A 25610-nucleotide genomic window follows, 5' to 3' on the forward strand; every position below is an offset into this window, starting at 1 on the left:
AATACAAATTAATTCAATCATTTGATACACACACACAAACACATGCACACATACATGCCATATATATTGTAAACTGAATTTCAAGTCTTAATGAGCTTGAAGAGTCTGGTCCTTGGTGCCAGACAGCTCACACATATTTGAAGACGAGCTTCTTGGTCAGAGTGTATTTGGGCTCAGGCATTTGTTTGAAGTTTGAATACACTCCTTTGCTGACTTCCCTGTTCACGCGTGTCAGGACAGTGAGGATGTCATCATTCTCTGAGCTGCACAGAAAACAAGAGGGAAGAAATCATAGTAAATAGTGAAGGACTTTTTGGGAAACAGTGTGTGACAAAACAAGGCTTTAAAGACCGATCTTTGGGAAAAATGCTTTCTGATCTGGCATAAGGAAAATGTTCAAAGTTTGTCTTTCTGAAAATTATTTCCTGGATGCAAGGCTGTTTAAAATTTGAAATAGTTAATGTCTTCCCAGTTACTGTAAATGTTTTGTGTTAAGTTACAGGAAGGAACAATCTGCATATTAATGCACAGCTCGCTCAACCAGGCCAATGAAATGGATAACTGTCATTATCCCAATATACAAGCACAGGAGGGGAACTGGGTTATTCAAATGTATGACTGAACCGCAACAGGAGGAGATATGCCACTTTAGCTTTGGCTTTTTCCATTTGACCCATTACATTTTTACTATTACCTTTCTTTTTTTTAAGGTAGACAAACACAATGAACATGATTTTTTTTCAACATCATTAATATGCTGAAAGTATTATACACAGTTTTATGCAAAATGCAATGAATGCATCCTTACATAACACTCCGACCAACAAAGACAGCTGTTAATACCAGCTCTGAACAAGAGCAGCGCTTCATCCGTTTCTCACCTTTTTGCTGATTTATCCAGCTGCCTGCACAGCTCCTGGATGTAGATGGAGCCTGTGTAAATGTTTCGAAATGCCTTGTAGTCTGGCACGGTGGCCATGCCGATTAAAAAGTCTGCATCCGAAGGTACGGTCTCTTCTGGGACGGAAGTCGGGCCATCTGTCTTGAAGATCTGTATATCCTCCTGTCTTGACTTCGTGCGGCAGGGTGTGACTCCTATCTGCAGGTTTTTCCCCTGGCATGCTTGTATGAAGAAGAGTTTCGGCTTCCCTGCTAATGTGGGGGCTCTGCCACTCTTGAAGGGCCCTGTCAATTCTGGCAGGCGCACTTCATTTTCATCAACGCCAAAGATGGACCCCATTTCTCCATGGGAAAGCACGCATATCACCTGATTGAGAGATGAGAAGCAGCTGTGTATCATCATTTGTACTATGTTTCAATTCAGCCCACCAACACTACCATAAATGTTGCTGGTTGTAAACTATTTTTTCTTCTCGATTAGCTAAAACACTAAAACAATATACCCAAGTCCTAAAATGTATAAAAAGCTAAATATGTTAGTCTTAAGAATACAACTCCACTCTGGCATCACTTACCAAGGCGTCGTCATCTACAAAATCCCTTTCACCCAGATTTGTTATTTCATGTCGAATTTGATTTCCAGTCAGGTTGTTGTGTATTACCACTTGAAAGCCAAGACGTTTAAACAGGTTCTCCAGAGCACCTGGGTGACATAGGAAAAGACAAATGGAAGTAGTTTGCAATGAGCATAAAATAGTCATATTGAGCAAGGTGAAGTCAGATGCTCATATCGGCTTAAACCAGACCATGTGACTGTTAGGGCACATTCACATCAGCTGTTTTGATTAGAATCTGCCTCCATTTGTTCGCAAAGTCCGCTTCGTTTGTGGTGTTGTGACTGCACAAACAAAATCTGAGTCGGATCAAAGAAGCGCACTTGGTCTACCTACAAACGCAGGTCTCAGTCTGTTTCAAGTTGACCAAATGAAGGAAGTAGACTACAAAACAAGGTGCACTGTGGGTTGAGCGCGCAGCATCGCAGGTAAACACAACCAAAACATGCACGAGAGTGGAGACCTCCACCCAAGATGACATCTTGCCTCTAGTGGAGGATATCCCATCAACTGAACCGAGTCACCAATCAGACAGAGTCTAGCGTACTGATGTGAATGCACCCTAAACAACAAACCTAAACATACTTGCATCCTTGTGAGTTCCTGAACGTGAGTTCAGACCGGACCCGATGAACTTCTCATTGTTGATGACTACGCACAAACCTCGAGGGTTGTGAGTCAGAGAGTAGTACTCCTTCTAAAAGGGACAACCACAGATAAATAATTTTACCATAGAGAACAAAACATCAGATGAGAGATACCTGTGTGTCTGCGAGAGGGTTACCTCATTGGAAAGAGACGATGACTCAAAGACTGGGTTAGCATCAGAGTAAATGCTCTCTCCTCCACCTGAAGTACAAATGAAGAATTAGCTTCAACATGGCATTAAGAAAGAAACAAAAGTTTTCTGTAGCTGTAGATAAAAAGTCATTTACAATGATTTACTGGCTGCTGATGCATATAAATATGTTGCTTGTAATTAAATAAAAATCAACAATACATAAACTTTTTTTTTTAAAGGCTTACAACTGGGCTGAGTATCAGCTATGGACAAAAATGGTTGTGGTCGCACAGTAGCGGTGTTGTTCAGCCCCTGTAGGAAGAAAACGGTAACGCTATCAGTTAATTCATTTACTGGATGATTATCTATTAAAAAACAAAGATTTCCACATACATACCTGTTGATCCATGCTGACATGAGGCCGGATCTGTTGAAGTGGTTGTTGCAACCCTACAAAGAGAAATAGCAATTGGTTTAAAGTGCAGCCTGTCAAGCATCACTGCGAAGTGATTCACACAGAACTGGAGGCAGAGCAGCAAGGTAAGATGCTTGCTGCACACATGAGCAACTTTGAGCTTTTTGCTCCTGAAATAATCTGCAACCTTGTAAACAAAGCTGATCAAGATCTGCCTTAAGGAACACTAACATTTGCCTTCATTCCCACGTGGAAGAGGGGGACATACCTTGCATGTAATTCCATACAGTCATTGCCAGTTTCTGATCAAACTGTTGCAGCACTCTATGGAGTTCGTCAACGTTTGTTTTGGACATTATTTCCATCTTTTCCATCTCAGTAAACACGTCCAGAGCTGTCTGCAAATAGTAAAAAGAAGAGTGTTTTATGTTTTTTTTAAAATCTGTAATTATAAAAGTTTAGCAGTTTCACAGTAAATCTGTAACCAATTCTGGAGAAGCTGATAATTTACTGTTAAAGCTGTTTATGAAAACAAGTCAGATGTTATTCAGAATCAAAGTGAAAAATGTCCACCAGGAGGTGCTCACATATAGCTGGCCTTTATGAAACATGTTCCCCCCCCCCCCAAATTCTTGTTTTATGTTTGTGTTTTTTAAATCCCTGAATAATTTTTTTCTGGGGGATGTTAAATGTTTTTTTTAAGGCCAGCCTCCAGCCACAGCTCAAACATTTGGGGATTATTTCTTGGACAAGTTTGGTGTTTCAGTTTATCTCTTAGCATCACACACTTCCTGGGGGAAACTTGAGCCCTGCAGTTCAAGTGACATCACAAAGATGGGGAGTCACATTGCTCCAAACATGTTTTACTGTTATTTTACTTTTGTTGTTCTTTTGACCCAGAGACCCTGAAAAACTCATATTAGAAGGGACAGTGGACCACACCCTCATACCATATGAGTAAATTCTATGATATTCTGCATGTAAAGGGATACCTGCAACCTTTGACCAAAACATTAGCTTAATGATACATGCGTTAATAAGTTCTTCAATATCTGGCAACCTATTTTGGACCAGATTATAAATGTGGATTACTCACTTATTTTATATGAGTAACTTAATCTTTAAATTATTATTGTTTCTGTAATTTTTTTATGGTGCAACAGGCTGGGTTTGTTCTTGGAAGTTATATATTAAAAAAAAGATGACTGTTCTGTATTTTCAATATTATGTCTAACTAATTTTTCAATAAAAAAAAAACAAACAAAAACAAAACAACCATTAGCCTAATGTGAGAAATAATGGATGATTTTTGGGGTCAATATACAGAGCTTGACACGTGCCTGCGTGCCGAGGGGGCTGTCGTCTTCAGAAACCAGACATTGTCACTTAACAGAGGTGGATCAGTTTCTCATGGGATCATGTGACCTGGAGCGCTTTGCTTTATGGCGCCACTACTATAAACACAAAAAGCTTAGCTTTGTTCTACTTTCCTATTGTCTTTGAACAAAAGTTTGTCATGGCTGAACGAAGTAAGAAGGTGAAAATGGTGTCTGAGGAGGACAGAAAGAGAAAGCAGGAAAGTAATTGCTCTAGATGAAAGACACAAGTCAATTGTAGCAAAAAAAACCAATTTGCTTGCTGGAGTCTGATAACAGTGTGGGTGTAAAACCAGCTCTATTTGCCCCAGTATTATTATACTGGTACGTTAGCTCTTTCCCTGTTGTACTAAAATGTGTTAAACTTTTTTACATCTTTATACCAGCATTTATTCAAAACGATGGCAGTATGAGCCCAATGAGCTGCAGAACGTTGCAGTATACGACTTCATTTTGCTTTTCAGTATACCATTACTATGCATTTAGCTTAGTAGAAAAATAAATTTGGCTAGTTGCAACTAATTGCCTTTGTACCAAAGCTAACATGAATCCATAAACATATTGCACAAGTAGGGCACAATAGCTTTCCTATAATTCATGTAAATATCAAAGAAGAAACAGAACCATTAGCAACTAGCTTGTTTAGTTTTATGATTTTCATACAATGTTCAGCAGGAAGCAGTGCTACTGTAATTTCCCATCAGCCAAGGACTAAGCTTGACGTTTTCATAACAATAATGGAGTATTTAAATTTGTGACTGTTGTGCGGCTTGTGGGAAGATTAAGGTTTGACGCCCTTAGTGGCCAAAAGTTACATGGTATCTCTTTAACCACTGATACAGACCACATTTTCTACATGCAGGAATCACTCGGCCCTAGACTCAGGTGATGGCTGCATAATAACTTATTGTTATTCATTATAATTATTCCGAATTATACGATCAATTATTCTTCACTTTTGTTCAGATGTATATCTGTTAAAACATTTAAAACTTTAAAGAATTTAAAAATGTCTAATGTTTATTTCTGAACAAATGGTAAATTAACTATTAACAATATGTCATGTTGCTAATGTATCTATCTATGTATGTATATGTAAGATTTTTTTTACACTCCAGGTGAGTGTGTCAAGGTGTGTCAGCGCTCTTACTTTGCTAATCTCCAGTTTCCTTTTGCCCAGCTTCTCCGCCAACAAAAACTTCATCCTGTCAAGATTGTCCTTAGTAATGTCTTCATATATGTCGTAAAGCATTACTCTGCAACGAGAAGGAGAATGAAAATGTTGATGATTAGACGGAAACACAAAAAAACCATAAAGCAAAAAAGAACACTGGAATAAAAAAATGAAACAATTTCAGAAGCACAGCTGCTGAAATTTACTCCATATATCTTCCATACTTGAACCTTCCTTTTAGTGTCTTTACCTATAGGTAGATAGGATAGGAACAGCATCTGTTTCCACTTGTGAACTGGTGTTACTCTGCAGCTTACGGAGGAGATCCACTCGATGGATGGTTTTCAGCAGTTGACAAAGGAAAGCACTATTATCTAGCAGGCCTTTTTCCTCCAGTATAGTGAATAAAGCCTTAGCGTCTTTGACCTGTATGGACACAACCCAGAAACACATGAACCAAAAGATGCTTTGAAAAGAGAAACTTTAGACTTAGACTTAGACTTAGACAGACTTTATTCATCCACAAGGGAAATTCTGTTGTCACAGTAGCTCAGAACAGCAATAGAGGAAGAAATAGAACAGCAATAGTAGGTAAGAAAAAAAAAAAAAAAGTAAATAATAATAATAAAATAGAATAGGTACTATCCATAAAGCAATCTGGAATATGTACACTTTTACAAAGATAAATAAAACTATCTAAAGTAAAATTGGCAATATAGAATATAGAAATTTAGAAATTTACAATATATACAACATGTGACTAAATGCAGTGCCAGTTTACACAGGGGCTTTGAAATGAATGTTAGTTATCTGTCACAAAGTGGGGAGTTATTGTTGTTATTAGAAGGTCTGTTATAAATATGGATTTATAGAGTGTACTGGTGATGCATGTTTGCTAGACATGACAGTGAGACAAATGCAAGAGCAAAAATTCATCTGCAAAACTCACCTTCTCCAGACTCCTCCTCTTGATAACATCACTGCACAGGAAGCAAAGCTGTTCCACTTCAGAGGATCCCAGCTCCTCATCTATCTGGTACAGGACCAGTTTATTCATCTTGTGGCGCCTGTCACTAGCACAGACTGTGCTCAGCTTTCAGAACTTTATGGCTGTCCGACATATATAAATATGAGAAACAAAGAACCAAAACTAATAAGAAATCAAAAGGTTTGCTGAAACTTCAAATCACAAAATGTAGGTAATAATTCCCTTAAAGAATTACTCAACAATCTGACCTTAAAACTATGCATTCTGGACTTTTTATTACAGTAATATCTATCAAATTTTCTGGAGCCGAGCCTAAAAAACCGTATTATACAACTTTTTCATCCGGGACACTGCATAACGTTGCTGCAGAGTTTTGCTTTACAAGCTAGAAAATGGATATAAACATACTGGCTGTTGTGAACGCTGTTGCTGATACAGAAAAGAGACAGAAAGGGACGAAACAAGAGTCATTGTAAGACTGTTGTTTGCCTGCTGGAGTTAACTCACAGTACAGGTAGGATTTAAGATAGATGCCGAATCAGCTGTCAATAGGTGGCGCCTCACTGGGAAAATGGAAAAAGTTGTGTGTTCTGTGTGTCTTTAAGATCACACTGGGCCAGTTGTTCAAACATAATCTGAGTTTTCATATTAGATCAAATCTTGTTCAAAAAGGAAAGAAGGATTTTGAAATTGGTTTTAGTTTTGATCTGGATAAAGCCTTCAGTTTGTGTAGTTCAGAACTTCTCAGTAGGATCTAGATAAGTTTGATCTCAGAAAACAGGATTATCATTATCCTAACAGGGGGCTGGGTTTCAAGGTTGATTTCAGAAAGAAAATGTCATAAAACTTTAAATTTGGTCAAATAATAGATTGTTTTTATCCAGTGCATATGTTTATATTTACTTCACTCGTTGAATTGTTACCTTCAAGTGGATAAAGTTGGCATAGGCCATCTATTAAACCTTCTAGCATAGTAAAGCAAAAATAAAAAACAGAACATAAAGCACCAAACAAATTTCAGTAACAACCACAAACAAAATAACCAATTTTCCCGTGATTTATCAGAGAAGAAGTGTCTAAAATATGTTTTAAACAATGACATCCCATACAATATGTTTAGTCAGTCCCTCATTCTGGCAGCATACCAAAGGTGGGTCTGGTTCTTTAACATGTGGCTCATTTGCATAATTCACAGAGAGGGACTTTGAGCTATTTTTATTAGAAGTGTTTTCGAAATATCCACAGTGCAGTTGTTCATAAATATGTTTGTTTCAATTGCTGTGACTCAGATGAGAGGTCATAAAAAATATGAATAGAAATTGATGTTTCTGACTTGTGTGTTGTCTCACAATAAAAAGCATATAAAAGTGACCCCATATTGGCTCTTCTGCCTGTTGTTTGCATATTTGGTAACCCATGTATTCTTTTGATTCCTGATAATTTGGCAATCTTGAAAATTGTGAATCTGGATCAGGGTGATCCAATTCAATGTCGCTTTGAAAAAAACAGACATAATTGTGAAATTTTGTGATTCTGGATACCTAAAAATTAGATTTCCAAATCCAGACAATTCTGATCCAAGTGATTTTTTTTTAAATGACCAATTGTAATGAAATAACCAAGACTAAAAATAAAAGACAAATTTTACATCTTTAGGTAAATTCTAAGGTGGTTTGGTTTAACTGTATAACTACATGACACCATACTGGAAGGTGTTATCTTAGTACAAACGTTGTTCAAAGCTTATTTGTTTGTTATTCTAGTCAAATAGTCCATTTCCGCCTGTTCTACATGTGACTATCTTTTACACAAAGTTGCTCAAACTCTGTTCTTTTTCTTTCTTTTTTTTTTAAAAAGTTTTTTCACGTTTGTATTTATTCAGCTATATAAATAACATTTATTGTTATTAACGGAGTCGTGACAAACTTCGTTAAGCATGTCACGTTACTTCACGTACACGTACGTACGAGCTTTTTTTTTTTTTTTTTTTTACTCAAAAAGTATTAAATAACATGTTAAAAGTAGTTTTATGCAAGTCTGCAGTTCTAAAAAGTAAGTTAAATCACTTTAAAGTCGACGTTTTTGCTATGATGTGAAGTTTGTGTTGCGTAACGTTGTTGCTGCGGTTCAAACCAACAACTTTTGAGTTTTTCATTGTTAAGATAAGATACGCAAGTTTTCACTTACGACTGAAAAGCCGCCCGTCAGATTCAGCAGAAAGGTGACAAAAGAAGGGAAAATTGTTAATCCTCCAGGAAAGCGAAAAAAAAAAGGGGGGGAAAAATCCACAACGTTGCAGTCCTTTTTCACTCGCCCTGCTGCGTTTGGGTTTCTTCGTTAGTGGCTTTCATTTTCAGCTTAGACCGATTCTGAGAGGAAGCGCTCGAGGCCCTGTTGTTTTGTTGTTTTTTTTTTAAATTAAAAGCTTAACAGGACGAAGAGAGACTGTAAATATCTCCTGTCTGTCATTACTTTGATTAAATCCAGCTTACACGAAGTTTCTACATACCAGCTTTTGAAAGCTTACCTACTACCCAAAGTGGTCTTGGCTTTTGGAACTTATTGAATCATATTATACGCTATTATTTTGATGAGAAAACCTTTTCCGGGTTTCAGTCGGAAAACCCCCGGTATCAGCGCCTTTCTGCCCGTCGTAAATAAATAAATACAGCGAGAGAGACAATCTTCTGACTTCTGACCATAGATGCTCCAGACATATTGTCAAATGGGAGACATTTTTAAAAAGCAAGAAGTTTAATCTGTAAAAATGTGTAACTCGTAATGAATAATTTGAGCGCATTTTTAATTTGGTTAGGTTATACACTTTTAGTATTTGAAGACTTTTTTTTTTTTTTAAATTATTTTTAATTTGATGTTAAAATGATTTTCATATGAAATGTAATTGTTGTTATCATGTAAATCCATTGTGTTGCTCTAGTGTTAAAAGTTCTATTTTAATCAAATTGTATTTGATTTAGATAGTATTGAAGACTCAGGACTGTCTTCTGGTGTTTTTGCTAAGAAATAACAATAATATACATAAATCTGTGACAAAAGAATCTTCCAATGTGCCAATCTTAAGCTAAATAAAACTGAATTAAAATCAATAAATGGGAGATGTTGGAACTCATGTGGAGGAAACAAAAGTGTCCTGTCTTTAGAGAAAATCAGTCTTGTAAAGCAGTCAAGCAAAGCATGTCATCTTGTAAAAACACATACTAATCATACAAGTTTATTCTTTACAGTAAAATATAATAAATGGGCACAAAGTTATAAAATGACAACTGTCGGCATGTAAGATCTGCCCTGGAGAGTGCTTTCAGAGTGGGTGCATGCTCATTTTTGTTTCCGGAGGAGAACAGGAGGCAAAATTGAGAAAGTATTCTTTAGCAAACACAATGACATCATCTGGTTTCCTCAGCAGCAAGAACTGCAAGAAGTCAGACATGAGGGCTCGGATCTCTGGGTGCTGCCTCAGGTACGAAGCATGGTCCGCCTGTAGCACCTCCTGTCACAGACACATGGACACACATTCATACATGGTTGTTTTGAGTGTAAGATAAAATGTTTAGACTATACAGTAGTTACTGTGGTGCATTTGGCCAGAATAAATATAAGTAGAATGATAAAACCATGTTATGTCTAATAAGAACATTTTTGATTACCTTTCTGTCAAGGAAGTTAGAGTGCAACTGCATGTCTTCTTCCCACACCAGTGGATTCTTCTTCAAACCTAGTGCTTACGCACACATACAAACCACATAAGTGATTTCCCTTTCATAAACAGGAAAGCCTGTTTCTCAGTCTACGATAATAGTTACCTTTGTCTGTCGTTGATGGTAACTGCAGAAGCCTCATGGTGACAGGTGATCCCACTTGCATTTGGCTGACTAAGTGCCTGATCAGGGAAATATATGGGATAATGACCTGAAACCTCAAATATCTAATTTTACACAGAGATTTAGAGAGCATTAATGCCAACCATGTATTTGCCACAATCAGTCAGTTTTATTTATATTCCTCTTTTATTTGTCATATTGTGTATTAAACCAAAAAAACATGGAAGATGGTGGAGATCAGTCTACACACAATCTGTCATGGTTCAGATCTAATGCTTATATTCTTCCAGGATGATCTGTCGCAGCTGGATAGCACTAAATCTAGGTATGAACTTAATCAAGATAACATTTAGAGCTTGTTCACACACTTCTGTTCACATTATCATGGTAAACTGAAAGCACACACTTCCTGGTAAAGCCTGCTGGCCTGACTTAGTTCTATGAAAGCTTATGAGTGATCACAAGGATATTTGATCACTTTGCAGGTGTCCTGAAAAACAAAAACAAAGAAACAAAACAAAACCAATAGTGCTACACGAAAAGCGGTGTGAAAACTCATTTGCAGAAAGCCACATCCTTGTTGTTATTATTAAATTCAAGATATTGAGGAAAACAGCAGGTGATGGGACAGTCAGCTAAATACCTCCTTATAATTTATGCCTGACTTCAGTGTGTGTGTCTAAAGTAATTTCTATAACATCATAATTTATTTTGTGCTGATTCATCAGTATCTGGGAAAAGCGGAATTTCCATAGTTCAAAGGTAAGCTCTGCCAAGTGAAACCAAAACAGGAATTTAAAGTTTGTTTTCATTAGACAAAGGAATAGAAGGAATTATTATGATTGTGTATGATTGATAATCTCTAATTCAGCACAGTTTGGATAAGTAACACAGGTACTGAACATCTTAGGACTTGGCTGCAGGTAGATCCTAAATTCTCCATAGTGGAAGCCTTTAACAGGGGGTCCGTGACACCCAAAGAGAGATACTTTTTATATTTTTCTTTCTCCGTTCTTCCAACATATGTAAAACAGATGAACATGAAATCAACTTATTGAATTAAAAGGATATATTAACGCCAAATATACATATTTAATAGTTGGTTAGGACAACTACTGCATATCTTCCACTGAAATAGTCACAAAGTGTATACTGCTGCTATCAATACTAATTTATGCAGTTCAAATTAGTCGATAAAAATGAGTCTGATTCAAATTTTCTTTTTGTGCCTTAAAAAAAGGATGACTTCAGATTTGCCTAAAGAGGTGCTATTATGGTATTTGGAGTTTTCTGAGCTTTCTACAGTGTTACAGTGTTGAATCCTCATCAGACATGTGAACGGCACTGTTTTTTATCAACTAAACGCATGTTTGAGTTTGAGTTCCATCACGCTCTCCTTCGGTTTTCATGGCGACGAAAAATGCATCGTTTTAGAGAGTTTTTCCTACTTTGAAATCCTTATGACGTCCCGGGGGATAAGGTTCGGTGATTGGTTACCTTCTACTGGTTAACAAGGGCATGTACAAATACATCAGGCGGGTGGAAAACGTTGGATAAAGTTATTTCCAACGATGGCTGGTGAATTTACCAAAGAGAGACATCCTGCTGCATTCGTTGCTGTGGGTTGCTGTTTTCCACTTCGTTTTCAGGGTCTGATTCAGGTTCCAACATGTAGGGCTGTATGCTATGTGTTGACATTGTATTTTGTATTTTTTATTGAGTTCATATTAGCTTAATCCTTCTGTTTATGAGATGTTACAATGACGGCGGTGCGCGCTCCCGATGTAGTGCAGTGGCGGGAGGCGGGGCTTAATGCGGAAGAGTCTCAATCCACTCGTTTTGCCCACAGGCTGATCTGACAGCCTACGGAGAGGGTTGGTCTGAAGTAAAGAAAGCGATTTGTGACAATAACTCGATCAATCCCAGCCCTTCTGGTCTCGGAAATAAGATTAAATTAGCCCGAAATGCACATAATAGTTCCACTTTAAGTGGTGAACAAATGAACAGATACCCATCTAGAGACAGACTCCGTTAAACTGTTCTTGTTCATAGAAAAAATTAAAAAATGTAATAGAAAAGTAACTGGCACAAAGTCAAAAGTTTAAAATGGGTTTTCATCATTGGAATCTGAGACCAAAAACATAAACCGCTTTTGGCAAAGCTACTAACTTGATATAAGCTAGGATTTCAGTTTCAAAGTCTCATCAGACTACAATTTACAATTCAATTTTAATTCAAGTATTAATCCTGTTGATGTTATATGATGTTAATCTGTGGTTGCAAACACTACAAAAACCACAAGAGTGCACAATTTACAGAGGTAACCAGTTTGATCAGATGACGCTGCCAAGCTGTAGTCTCTTAGCTCACCCGTCATCCAGAAAGTAGCACTGCCAGGTGATGGGTTTTTTCTCTGCCACAATCCTCTGCACCCCAAACACCTCCAACACGTCACTGCCAACCTCCAGCTGCTTCAAACCCAGGTCATTCTGACCCAAAAAACATAAAAAACTATCACATTTCATGTTTCAGAAATGTCAGGGATGGTCCAGGAAAATGCGAACAGCTGTTATAACTCACAAAGATAGTGCGGATAATTTTTAATTGTTGGTCCAAGGAGATAAAGACCATATGCTCTGGCACCTTTCTTCTCAGAGCAATCAGACGCATCAGCAGAAAGTGGGAACCCTCAGATACCAGCCCTCTCAGGGTAGACATGGGGTATGATACACTCTCCTCTGTTACATCCTTATTTGTATACACAACAAAGAAGTATGGCATCCAGTAGCATCTCCAAGTTAAATGTATGAAAAAGAGAGCTTATGACAGCTGAAGTGTGACAAGGGGATAGTATGGATAGCATCTGTTAATTACAGCCATTTTTTTAAGGATGACTTGAACTGTACTTTATCGTCTTACCCCTTCCACAGTAGTAACTTTATTGACCTTCATCTGACCATCTTGCTGCACCATGTGACATCTCTTTTCAACAGTGTGGGTCTCAAGCTGAAAACATGTTTTGAAGAAAATAAAACAGGTGAATAGTTATAGACTGCAAGGTTTTCTTTCTTTCTTTCTTTCTGTCTTTCCTGTCCTCTCCACCCCAACCAGTCAAGGCAGATGGCTGCCCTCCAAGAGCCGGGTTCTGCCGGAGGTTTTCTTCCTGTTTAAAGGGAGTTTTTTCCTTCCCACTGCCGCCTCGTGCATGCTCAGGATGGGGGATTGGATCAAAGTCATGATTCAATGCTATCAGTTGGTTTCTATTAAAGGCTATGTATGAATTTGCTTGAAATTATGTGTATGTAAAGTGCTCTGTGACAAACATTGTTGTGAACTGGCACTATACAAATAAAGCTGAATTGAAATGAATTGAATTTTAGAGCAATTGCTGCTCCAGGTGAGCTTGCTATGATTGTAATAACTCACTTTGAGATACTCATAGTAGTCTTCTTCCAGCACTTCCAGTTCAGCAGTTAGGTAGGCTTGAATGGTCAAAAGTAGGAGAAAAGAGGTTGTAAGGATAATGTAAAAAAAAAAAAAAAAAAAGCAGTGTAGACTGTCTAATCTGTGGTGCTTCTGCCTCTCTCACCTGTCACTGTTATGCCAAATGGGAAGCCACCAGTCGCCCCCTGGCTCTGAGCATGCACCAGCATACAGGGCTGCTGGAGTCTGCAGGTAAACTCCACGTTCACGTTAAACCTCCCCACGTCTCTGCCGTCCTCTGACACCCTCATCAGAGACTCAGCAAACACACACTTCTGCAGCTCTGCAGGATCTGACAGGAAGTAGCACTCTTAAAGACAATTCAATGCCTACTTTCTCATTTCTGTGAACTGATCTCTTGCAGTTAAAGTTTCTAGACACTACTTTTCATGTTTATGTAGCGAGTTATATACAAAAACTGCTAGAAGTTTTAATACACATCAAATGTAATTGGTACATAAACATTTTACTTGCATTTTAGTTACCACGAGCAAGTGTTGCAAACTCAAACACGCATATCTTTTTTACACATTAGTCCTAACTCACCAATACTAGATATAAATGTGACAGCTTGATCAGAAGCAAACTCATGTTTGTGTTTGGTTTCCTCCGTCACCGCAACGGGACAGATTGACGTATCGTCTGGTGGTCCCTCCATCATAAAACCTTCATTTACTAAAACAAGTTCCTGTCGTGTGCCCTTCCCACGAAATGTTTATGCTTTTTTCTTTCCTTAAAAAAGAAAAATAAAAAACAATATATTCACTTTACAGCTTTCTTTCAGACACGGAGACGGCGGACGAATACTACTTGTCATGGTAACGACGCGGGACTACTTAAAAGTGCGCAGTCATATCCGGAAGTAGGACGCACCAAGAGTCCAGAGTCCGAGAATAAGAAGAAAAATTTACTTTTTTTTTCTATCCCCAAGTGTGTTCTTTATTTTTATTCTTATTATTGTTTGTTTTTAAGTTCATTACAAAACAACACACGAACAGAGCGTGAACAGTGCGTCAAAAAGTAAAAAACTGGCGTGAATTTTAAAAAGCGGACATAGATCTGTGGGGGGTTACGGCTTTTTGTTTTTATAATGTTTTTTCACAAAATAGTTTGAGTTCTTTTACAAAAAATTAAGAAGTAGGGATTTTGAATAGAATATTTCCATATGATATTTTGTGAATAATAAAATTAAATTAATTATGTGATATTGGTTGGATTTGGCGGGATTATGTTGCCAGTCTTTAACAGAAAAGCAAATAGTCTTATTGTGTAAACCAGCGGAAGTCATTAGTCACATGACCCTTCAGCCAAACCAGTGCACTGCATGACTTATTACTGGGTTGATATTATCACACAGCTTGCTCAGGGGGAGAGCGCTGTGGTGCAGTTAAAAGGTTAAATTCTTGGGATGTGTGTCTTCTTTTGAATCTTATGCATTGGTAAATCTTAAACAAATTTAACCTAACACCAACATTGTGTGTTTCATAGGGGGCCTACTTTTGGCCTTGTACTTGTGCTCAAAAATAAAGACAGAAAGAAGGTGCCTCACCACCGATCATTTCAAAGGGGCAACAGTTAGGAAAATTAACCAAACAACATTCATATGCAAGAGTAAAAAAGAAATAAATTTCTGGGACAATAAATGTACATATTATTTTGCCACAAAGTACAATAGAGATGACCAGAAAAGAGGATGCACGTTTTCTACAAAATGATTACAGAATGAGCAATCGACACCAATATCCTTTTTGCATCATTGTAAAAAATGTTTTGCATGGACAAGGTTGATTGCCATACTTCCTTGATATTATTTACAATAAAATATTTAGAGAGAAGACACCAAATTTTCTTCCAGTTCAGATTTGGAGCCAAGTTTTTCTAGTAAGACACCACATTTGGAGCAGAGTCATTACATTTCTACAATAAAGTGTATCCATCATAACTGTTATTTTTCTGTGTAGAGGAAAACAAGTTTGACCTACAATACATTATTATTGGCAGGACCCAAGGTCACGGAGGTGATTTCAGAAGCAGTAGGTTTTTTGAGAAGCAATAAAACACCAGATGGAAAATAAGTGCATATGCTTTGCGGGTATTGGGATGTCAAACACAATTATCATTGAAAAGGTAAATAGAAGCAGTATTTTATTCAAATATAGGTGATGATTTTTTTTCTTTTATCCCCCTTTTCTGTGGTATCTATCTACACCCCTTACGAGCTGGTGGCAGTAGTGCATTATAATTTTGTTTGCCAACCACCAATACATTCGGGAAGAGGAGGAATAATAAAACATTTTATGTTTGGGCACCTTTCTGGATACTCAAACTCACCTTACAACAATATAGGCTATTAATAAAACACATAAATAAAAGATACATAAAACAATGATAATCAGAGACTGTGGGAAATGTTACAGAGAGTATGCCAGTTTAAACAAGTGTGTTTTAAGTTTGGATGTGATGGATGGGGTTCTTGTAATGACCCCGGCAGCTGCTTTCTGAACCAGTTGAAGTTTATGGAGGGTTTTTTGGGGAAGCCCAAACAGAAGGTAATTACAGTAGAAGAGCCTGGAAGTGACAAGACTGTGGATAAGTATAGCTACGGAGTGAGAGGTGAGGGACGGGCAGAGGCGACATGTTGCGGAGGTGCAAGTAATGATCAGGTTATGTTGTTGATGAGATGTAAAAGACAGTGTTGAGGAAGGGGAAACAGAACCAATACAAAACATCAGGAATACATTTGGTAAATAATTAAAAACTGGTTTAAAAGACAGGTTTACAAGTAACTATGTCATAAGTAAGAGTAATCAGGTAAAATTAGGTACCAGATGGCAGCTCAAAAATATGACATTTTGACGACTAAAAGTTTTAAGATAAGGGTAAAAATGACAGCTTAAATTACACAACAAGGTATTCATGCAAAATTAGCATTACACAAGACACAACTAAATCAGTACATGAACAAAACAACAAGCAAAATAGTGATTTAATATTTATCATGTGTCACAAACATATATCCTACAACAATGCAGCACTGTCATTGTTTACGAATTGTCTTCGTTTTAAATCTACTGGGAAGAAATTATTATTTATCCGAGAGGGAAATTACAAAATAGCCCCAAAACCTCAATGATAAATAAAAAAAAAAAAGACATAATCTTGACTGAAATGTGAATTGTGCATAGTCTTAAATGTTCAGTGATTTATGCACAGATCATACAATTACTTTTACAGAAAGAAAATTAGTTTCTGATTTTTAGATGCGAAAATAAAATCAGTCACACAATCATTCCACTTAAATTTCTGATATTCTTTGACATTAAAATCTGCGACAGTAAAAAAATAAATAAAATTTTTAAAATCCTAATAAAAACCTATTTAAAGAAACCATTTACCTGAGTTAATTATACATCCTTACTTCAGAGGTAAATAGTGCACTGGTTGCAGGACTTTTGGTGGTTTAGTTTGACTTGTGAGGTGGCGACAGCACAAGTCTCTTTCTCAGGTTGAACCTCACTTCAGGCATCTGCTTTTCATCACCAGGAAAATTGCCGGCCTCTTTTTGACTTACTTCATTATTCACATAGGACAGAATGGTGAGGATGTCCTTGCCCCTGCAATGATGTGTACAAATGGCAAATGCATGTCACTGTCAATGCAACGATAAGGAAACAGCAGCACAAGAAGGCACCAATTATATCGGCAGATATGCAAATCTCTTATACAGAAATGGTGGAGAATTATATACAATTAAGAAAACTAAAAATTATGATTTGTTCATTTGTTTGAATATTAATTTGATTAAATTTAGTAAATTGAATTGAACAACTAATACAGAAACAAAAAAGTTGAAGGCAAAGTGGTCATTTGTTTGAACAGTGGTTTAGCAGACACAAGACTAAATATAAATTATTTTCACTGTAGTCACAAAACAAAGTCTTATTGTGCTTTACAAAGATTGCATTGTCTTTAAGAAAAGTATGAAATACTATGGATGTATTTGATATTTAGGTGATATATATAATTAGAATTTTTATTTACCTGGGACAGTGCTCCTTCAGCTGCTGACACACAGACTGGATAAACCAGCTCCCATTAGTACGGTGTCTATACGACACATGGTCTTCAACAGTGGCAACAGCAACCAGAACATCTGCTTCTTTGGGGATGCATAGTAAACCTGAATCATCAGTCTCCAGATCTTTCAACAGCACCCCTTGCTGTTTCCTAAGTCCTTGGCAGGCCTGGATCAGGAACACTTTGGGCTTGCCTGTGAGGGGTGACTGCCATGTCCCTTTGAATGTACTTGTAATTTTCTTAATGTAAAGGGGATTCCTGTCAATGCCCAAAACTGCCCCGTTTTGCCCATGACTCAGAATGCAGCAGATGAAGGCATCACCGTGCCGAGGAACCCGTTCAAGAGGGACAAATCTGCTGGCGGACCACTCTTGAACATTAAAGTTCTGCGACGGCATGAGGTCAGTCAGAGAGGCAAAGTATGTCATTGTCTGTTCCATCTCGTCTTTGGTTTGGTCTTCACACATCAGCACAGTGAATCCAAGCCAGCTGAACACTTCTGCCAGGCTTTCTGCAGGGGATGTCATTAGGAACAAGAGAAAAGAGTTAAGCTTAAAACCACCAACAATTGTGGTAATTATGTGAAAAAGTGCCTGAAACACACGAGCATCTTTCTCCGTTCCGCTTCTCTGTGTTCCATCGTGGAAATTCTCATTGTTTATGATCACACAGAGACCAACGGGCTGGCTTTGCAAGTGATAAATATCCTCCTGAAAACAGTAAATAATAACAACTATGAGCTTTGTGTTACAACACACTAATAAGTATGCGCTGACTAGAAATAGAGACAAAACTGTTTCTGATGTGGACGAGTAGGAAACATTTAATCTATATATTATATCCCTTCATTAAATCCAAGTTTAAACATACAGCAATGTACTGACTCAGTATTATGTGCTCACCTTGTTCTGGCTTATGTCGTCCTCCTGCCTTAGAATGGAAGCAAAATAGTTTGCAATGAGCACTGAATAATCAAGGTGCAGTCAGATACTCATGTAGACTTATATCAGACCATGTTACTATTTAGGGTGCATTCACATCAGGACAGTCTGCTAGACTCAGTCCGATAGGGGACTCAGCTCAGTTGCAGGGGATGTACCCATGCAGACCGAGATCACATTCACGCTGCACTTTGGTTAAATGAGCCAAACTATTACACTAATATGGCTGTGTCTCAGTTTAGGGTCTGCACAATTCAAAGTGTGGATTCGTCAACTGCATACGTCATTGTGGCGTGTCAAGTGCTGTCCTAATTCAACGACTCCTTCAAATCCGCACTTTGTTTGGCTCCAAATTAGCTTGAAATGAATCCTTTGTAGCCTGATTTCTCCCAAAATTCATTGCATGCCTGATGAAAGAACGAGCAGCAGAGTGCTGGTGAGGACTTGGTTTTTATAATGTCACATACATATTTGTCCCAGCAGACAAGTTGGGAGAGGGGGGGGGGCAGCATTGTGTCCATTAACCACAAATGGATTTAATTACATGAGTCTAACCAGGATTAATTTTCACTGAAGTTAACGCCAGCTTGACAGAATGAGCTGTGAGCCTGAGCAGAGAGCTTCACTGCGCTCTTAGTCCGGGGAGAGCTCGTCTGGACTGCCTCCTCTTCATGTTTGTAATTTAATCACAAGGATGAATGAAAATAAATAAAATAATTAATGGCATTTTCTGTCATTTAAAAAATCATTTTTGCCTTTTTTTTGTGAAAGAATGGGATCACTAATTAGATAAACATGGCATTTGTAATAGCTAGGCCATGGAGGACTGGAGCACTATGGGTAATTATTGTACACTAGATAGGCTGTCTCATTTTATTGACAATAAGTGCACTCTGGAGTCTACAGACTATGTAGAACACTTCATAGCATAAGTGCTCTGCACAGTTGGGACACAGCTTCTATCCTCATTCTTGCCAAAGGTGGTACTTTACTAGTATTTAGCAAAACAGAAGACAAGACCCACATGAAGAAGAAAATGCTGTTTCCTCCACCTTAAAGCCAAACATGGAGACAAATCTATCACTGTTTTTTATTTTGTCTGATGCAAGTATCCTGCAGACATAAGTGCAACAATGGGCACAGTATGACCAACAGATAGTGGACCCCTTGCGCAATTGCTATGTATTTACACATAATGCAGTATTACACCAAATGCAGGTAGTGACCTGACTCTGCAGTCTGCTTCCTGTATTTGGTGTGCTTGAAACAAATTGATACATGTGTTTGTGGACGGACCGAGACTGTTTCTTTGATCCAAATCCAAATTTGTTTGGCACATTTGCATTTTTCCAAACGAAGTGGACTTTCTGAGCAAACGGACAAGGATTTGAATCAAAAAGGCTGAAGTGAATGTCTTCTAAGTGCACAGTCACAGCAGCCTTTTTGATTTGAATTCTAGTCTATTTGCTGAGAAAGTCCCATTCGTTTGGGGAAATGTGAATGTGCAGGAAGGAAGGAAGGAAGGAGACTACCAAACAAAGTGCACTGTGGGTTGAGTGTACGCAGGTAAACACAACCAAAATGTACAAGGGTTTGGGGCGATAGGTGGCTGTGGATGAGAGAAATAGCACGTGGTCAGACAAGGAAGAATTTGTAAAAAGTTCTGATAGAAATCTGATTAACCCAGACCAGTGGGATCTGATGCAGATCTGAATATTTAGTAAAATGTTAGATTTATTTGAGAAGAGCAGCTTAAACACAATCTTAGTCCGGAATAATGTTGCTGCTCCCCAACTAAACTAAGTTACCAATCAGATGGAGTCTAGCGTACTATCCTGATGTGAATGCACCTAAAAAACAAAAACAAAACATACTTGCATCCATTTGGGTTCTTGCACATGGTTTCAAAGTGGACCATTTGTTGATGACTAGTCACAAACTGAGGGTTACTAGTCCGAAAGAACTTCTCTTTCTAAAAGGCACAAGCACAACCACACAGATAAATCATTATACCACTGACAACAAAACATCAGATGAGAGGAAAGTGTGTCTGCAAGAGGGTTACCTCATCTGTAAGAGATGACAACCCTGTTTCTGGGTTAGCATCAGAGTAAATGCTCTCTCCTCCACCTGAAGTACAAATGAAGAATTAGCTTCAACATGGCATTAAGAAAGGAACAAAAGTGTTTTGAAGCTGTAATTAAAAAGTCATTTAAAATGGCTGCTAGTGCAAATAAATATGTTGCTTGTAATTAAATAAAAATCAACAATACATAAACTTTTTTTTAAAGGCTTACAACTGGGCTGAGTATCAGCTATGGACAGAAATGATTGAGGTGGCAGAGTGGCAATGTCATTCAGCTCCTGTGGGAGGAAAAAAAGTAATGGCTATCAGTTAATTAATTTACTGGATGATTATCTGTTAAACATTAAGCAAAGATTTCCACATACATACCTGTTGATCCATGCTGACATGAGGCCGGATCTGCTGAAGTGGTTGTTGCAACCCTGCAAAGAGAAATGGCAACTGTTTTAAAGTGCAGCCTGTCAAGCATCACTGCGAAGTGATTCACACAGAACTGGAGGCAGAGCAGCAAGGTAAGATGCTTGCTGCACACATGAGCAACTTTGGGCTTTTTGCTCCTGAAATAATCTGCAACCTTGTAAACAAAGCTGATCAAGATCTGCCTTAAGGAACACTAACATTTGCCTTCATTCCCACGTGGAAGAGGGGGACATACCTTGCATGTAATTCCATACAGTCATTGCCAGTTTCTGATCAAACTGTTGCAGCACTCTATGGAGTTCGTCAACGTTTGTTTTGGACATTATTTCCATCTTTTCCATCTCAGTAAACACGTCCAGAGCGGTCTGCAAATAGTAAAAAGAGGAGTGTTTTATGTTTTTTTAAAATCTGTAATTATAAAAGTTTAGCAGTTTCACAGTAAATCTGTAACCAATTCTGGAGAAGCTGATAATTTACTGTTAAAGCTGTTTATGAAAACAAGTCAGATGTTATTCAGAATCAAAGTGAAAAATGTCCACCAGGAGGTGCTCACATATAGCTGGCCTTTATGAAACATGTTCTTTCCCCCCCCCCCCCCCCCCCAAATTCTTGTTTTATGTTTGTGTTTTTTAAATCCCTGAATTATTTTTTTCTGGGGGATGTTAAATGTTTTTTTTAAGGCCAGCCTCCAGCCACAGCTCAAACATTTGGGGATTATTTCTTGGACAAGTTTGGTGTTTCAGTTTATCTCTTAGCATCACACACTTCCTGGGGGAAACTTGAGCCCTGCAGTGCAAGTGACATCACAAAGATGGGGAGTCACATTGCTCCAAAAATGTTTTACTGTTATTTTACTTTTGTTGTTCTTTTGACCCAGAGACCCTGAAAAACTCATATTAGAAGGGACAGTGGACCACACCCTCATACCATATGAGTAAATTCTATGATATTCTGCATGTAAAGGGATACCTGCAACCTTTGACCAAAACATTAGCTTAATGATACATGCGTTAATAAGTTCTTCAATATCTGGCAACCTATTTTGGACCAGATTATAAATGTGGATTACTCACTTATCTTATATGAGTAACTTAATCTTTAAATTATTATTGTTTCTGTAATTTTTTTTTATGGTGCAACAGGCTGGGTTTGTTCTTGGAAGTTATATATTTAAAAAAAAGATGACTGTTTTGTATTTTTAATATTATGTCTAACTAATTTTTTAATAAAAAAAACAAAAACAAAACAACCATTAGCCTAATGTGAGAAATAATGGATGATTTTTGGGGTCAATATACAGAGCTTGACACGTGCCTGCGTGCCGAGGGGGCTGTCGTCTTCAGAAACCAGACATTGTCACTTAACAGAGGTGGATCCGTTTCTCATCATGTGACCTGGAGCGCTTTGCTTTATGGCGCCACTACTATAAACACAAAAAGCTTAGCTTTGTTCTGCTTTCTTATTGGCTTTGAACAAAAGTTTGTCATGGCTGAACGAAGTAAGAAGGTGAAAATGGTGTCTGAGGAGGACAGAAAGAGAAAGCAGGAAAGTAATTGCTCTAGATGAAAGACACAAGTCAATTGTAGCAAAAAAAAACAATTTGCTTGCTGGAGTCTGATAACAGTGTGGGTGTAAAACCAGCTCTATTTGCCCCAGTATTATTATACTGGTACGTTAGCTCTTTCCCTGTTGTACTAAAATGTGTTAAACTTTTTTACATCTTTATGCCAGCATTTATTCAAAACGATGGCAGTATGAGCCCAATGAGCTGCAGAACGTTGCAGTATACGACTTTATTTTGCTTTTCAGTATACCATTACTATGCATTTAGCTTAGTAGAAAAATAAATTTGGCTAGTTGCAACTAATTGCCTTTGTACCAAAGCTAACATGAATCCATAAACATATTGCACAAGTAGGGCACAATAGCTTTCCTATAATTCATGTAAATATCAAAGAAGAAACAGAACCATTAGCAACTAGCTTGTTTAGTTTTATGATTTTCATACAATGTTCAGCAGGAAGCAGTGCTACTGTAATTTCCCATCAGCCAAGGACTAAGCTTGACGTTTTCATAACAAACGTTCAGTGGCCAAAAGTTACATGGTATCTCTTTAACCACTTATACAGTCCACATTTTCTACATGCAGGAATCATTCGGCCCTAGACTCAGGTGATGACTGCATAATAACTTATTGTTATTCATTATAATTATTCAGAATTATACGATCAATTATTCTTCACTTTTGTTCAGATGTATATCTGTTAAAACATTTCAACCTTTAAAGAATTTAAAAATGTCTAATGTTTATTTCTGAACAAATGGTAAATTAACTATTAACAATATGTCATGTTGCTAATGTATCTATCTATGTATGTATATGTAAGATTTTTTTTGCACTCCAGGTGAGTGTGTCAAGGTGTGTCAGCGCTCTTACTTTGCTAATCTCCAGTTTCCTTTTGCCCAGCTTCTCCGTCAACAAAAACTTCATCCTGTCAAGATTGTCCTTAGTAATGTCTTCATATATGTCGTAAAGCATTACTCTGCAACGAGAAGGAGAATGAAAATGTTGATGATTAGACGGAAACACAAAAAAAACAAAAAAGAACTCTGGAATAAAAAAATGAAACAATTTCAGAAGCACAGCTGCTGAAATTTACTCCATATATCTTCCATACTTGAACCTTCCTTTTAGTGTCTTTACCTATAGGTAGATAGGATAGGAACAGCATCTGTTTCCACTTGTGAACTGGTGTTACTCTGCAGCTTACGGAGGAGATCCACTCGATGGATGGTTTCCAGCAGTTGACAAAGGAAAGCACTATTATCTAGCAGGCCTTTTTCCTCCAGTATAGTGAATAAAGCCTTAGCGTCTTTGACCTGTATGGACACAACCCAGAAACACATGAACCAAAAGATGCTTTGAAAAGAGAAACTTTAGACTTAGACAGACTTTATTTTTTGTTTTCTAGACATGACAGTGAGACAAATGCAAGAGCAAAAATTCATCTGCAAAACTCACCTTCTCCAGACTCCTCCTCTTGATAACATCACTGCACAGGAAGCAAAGCTGTTCCACTTCAGAGGATCCCAGCTCTTCATCTATCTGGTACAGGACCAGTTTATCCATCTTGTGGCGCCTGTCACTAGCACAGACTTTATGGCTGTCAGACATAAATAAATATGAGAAACATAGAACCAAAACTATCAAAAAATCAAAAGGTTTGCTGAAAGTATTTGAAACTCATAGAGTCAAATAAAGGAAACTTCAAATCACAAAATGTAGTTAACAATTCCCTTAAAGACTCATTACAAAACTTTCTGACCTTAAAACTCTTTAACATGAGGCTCAGGTGTGTAATTAACAGAGAGGGACACTGAGCATTTTTCTTTAGATGTTCTCAAAATATCCACAATATAGTTGTTAATGAATAAGCTTTTTATTTACTGTGATGTGAGATAATAAAATTATGAATAGAAACAGATTTTTAAAAAAATAATTTTTGTGTTTTGTCACAGAACAAATAACATTTAAAGGCTTTTCAGCCTGCTTTCTGTTACATAGCTGGTAACCCACATAGTTTTAATTCCTGATAATTCAGATTTTGGAAATCTTAAAAAGTGTGAATCTGGATTAGATTGATTTAATACAATGTTGCTTTGAAATCATAATAATAATATCATAGATTATCAGACCCTGCATACCCAAAAATGGGATTTCCAAATCCAGATTAAATATTTTGAACAACTGGCCCATTTTGAGTAAATGCAAGACTTAATAAGGTAGTTTGTGTGATTTTTCTCTTTTTATTTTTCCTGTCTAACTATAATGTTTTTTTTTTTCCTACTCTGGTATAGACAACTGGCCTGGCGTAATTCCATTAAAGCCAATGAGCCATATTGTGGTTCCTGAAGAAAAAAAACCGAAACATTGCGAAACTCACAGAAAACCATATATGTGTCCCTTCCTTTCGAAGTGTCGGACCCTTAAGGGGTTGCCATAGGATTGTTGCACAAGATTAACACTTCTGACGCAAAACTCTGCATTTATCCAACTTTGGACCTCGTTGTCAACAAGGAACAATCATCATGTCCCATGGGGAGCAGGACTCGAACCGCAGACTGGCAGCTTGTCACAAGACAGCTCTTCCACCTGAGCCACTGCCACCTTTAACACTAGAATACTACTACAACCTAGGACTGCAACATGTTAAAATGGTTTTATATAAGACTGTGGCACTAAAAATCAAGTTAAATTACTTTAACGTCGACGGTTTACTACTATAGGAATTTTTTGTTACGTTACTCCTGCGGTTCATCGTAAAAACTTGACGCAAAGTGACGCAAGTTTTCACTTACGGATCAAAAGTCTCCCGTCAAACTCAGCAGTCTCCAGAAAAGAGAAAAAGAAGAGAAAATTGTTAATCCTCGCGGATAGCAAGAGTACCCACGACTCTAGTCTGGTCTGAGATGTCGTACTTTATCCTTTTATTTAGTCTATTTCACTCGTCCAGCT

The 25610-nt window shown here is 37.6% G+C and overlaps 2 protein-coding genes across 2 annotated transcripts; both read right to left on the reverse strand.

Moving 5' to 3' along the window:
- On the reverse strand, window positions 1–25610 carry casp8 (caspase 8, apoptosis-related cysteine peptidase). The gene is made up of 23 exons (XM_079243858.1): window positions 25454–25610; window positions 24117–24258; window positions 23799–23974; window positions 23532–23637; window positions 21330–21459; window positions 21044–21096; window positions 20886–20952; window positions 20654–20718; window positions 20463–20560; window positions 18550–18577; window positions 17612–18357; window positions 17061–17184; window positions 6210–6353; window positions 5511–5686; window positions 5237–5342; window positions 2979–3108; window positions 2693–2745; window positions 2541–2607; window positions 2299–2363; window positions 2100–2211; window positions 1476–1603; window positions 882–1267; window positions 1–263 (listed from the first exon to the last, which is right to left on the reverse strand). The coding sequence occupies exons 2-23, from the start codon at window positions 24222–24224 to the stop codon at window positions 128–130; spliced, it is 3204 nt and encodes a 1067-aa protein (XP_079099984.1). The 5' UTR covers window positions 24225–24258; window positions 25454–25610; the 3' UTR covers window positions 1–127.
- Window positions 9515–14340, reverse strand: catip (ciliogenesis associated TTC17 interacting protein). The gene is made up of 9 exons (XM_079244146.1): window positions 14117–14340; window positions 13677–13862; window positions 13514–13569; window positions 13007–13093; window positions 12668–12835; window positions 12458–12576; window positions 10070–10146; window positions 9914–9987; window positions 9515–9756 (listed from the first exon to the last, which is right to left on the reverse strand). Exons 1-9 carry the CDS (start codon window positions 14229–14231, stop codon window positions 9568–9570), a joined length of 1071 nt encoding a protein of 356 aa, XP_079100272.1. The 5' UTR covers window positions 14232–14340; the 3' UTR covers window positions 9515–9567.

The sequence above is a fragment of the Telmatherina bonti genome, assembly GCF_933228915.1.
Source record: "Telmatherina bonti genome assembly, chromosome: 7".
NCBI classification, from domain to species: Eukaryota; Metazoa; Chordata; class Actinopteri; order Atheriniformes; family Telmatherinidae; genus Telmatherina; species Telmatherina bonti.

What these genes read in the sequence shown, in the direction of transcription:
- casp8 (XM_079243858.1), bottom strand. Translation starts at nt 24,224, where the DNA reads ATGGATAAACTGGTCCTGTACCAGATAGATGAAGAGCTGGGATCCTCT. An exon ending in CCTATCCTATCTACCTATAG is followed by an intron (nt 5,343 to 5,510) that starts GTAAAGACACTA and finishes TTCTCGTTGCAG; the next exon opens with AGTAATGCTTTACGACATAT. An exon ending in AGCTGATACTCAGCCCAGTT is followed by an intron (nt 2,364 to 2,540) that starts GTAAGCCTTTAA and finishes TTTGTACTTCAG; the next exon opens with GTGGAGGAGAGAGCATTTAC.
- catip (XM_079244146.1), bottom strand. Translation starts at nt 14,231, where the DNA reads ATGATGGAGGGACCACCAGACGATACGTCAATCTGTCCCGTTGCGGTG. An exon ending in CACATTTATATCTAGTATTG is followed by an intron (nt 13,863 to 14,116) that starts GTGAGTTAGGAC and finishes ACTTCCTGTCAG; the next exon opens with ATCCTGCAGAGCTGCAGAAG. An exon ending in CTAACTTCCTTGACAGAAAG is followed by an intron (nt 9,757 to 9,913) that starts GTAATCAAAAAT and finishes TGTCTGTGACAG; the next exon opens with GAGGTGCTACAGGCGGACCA.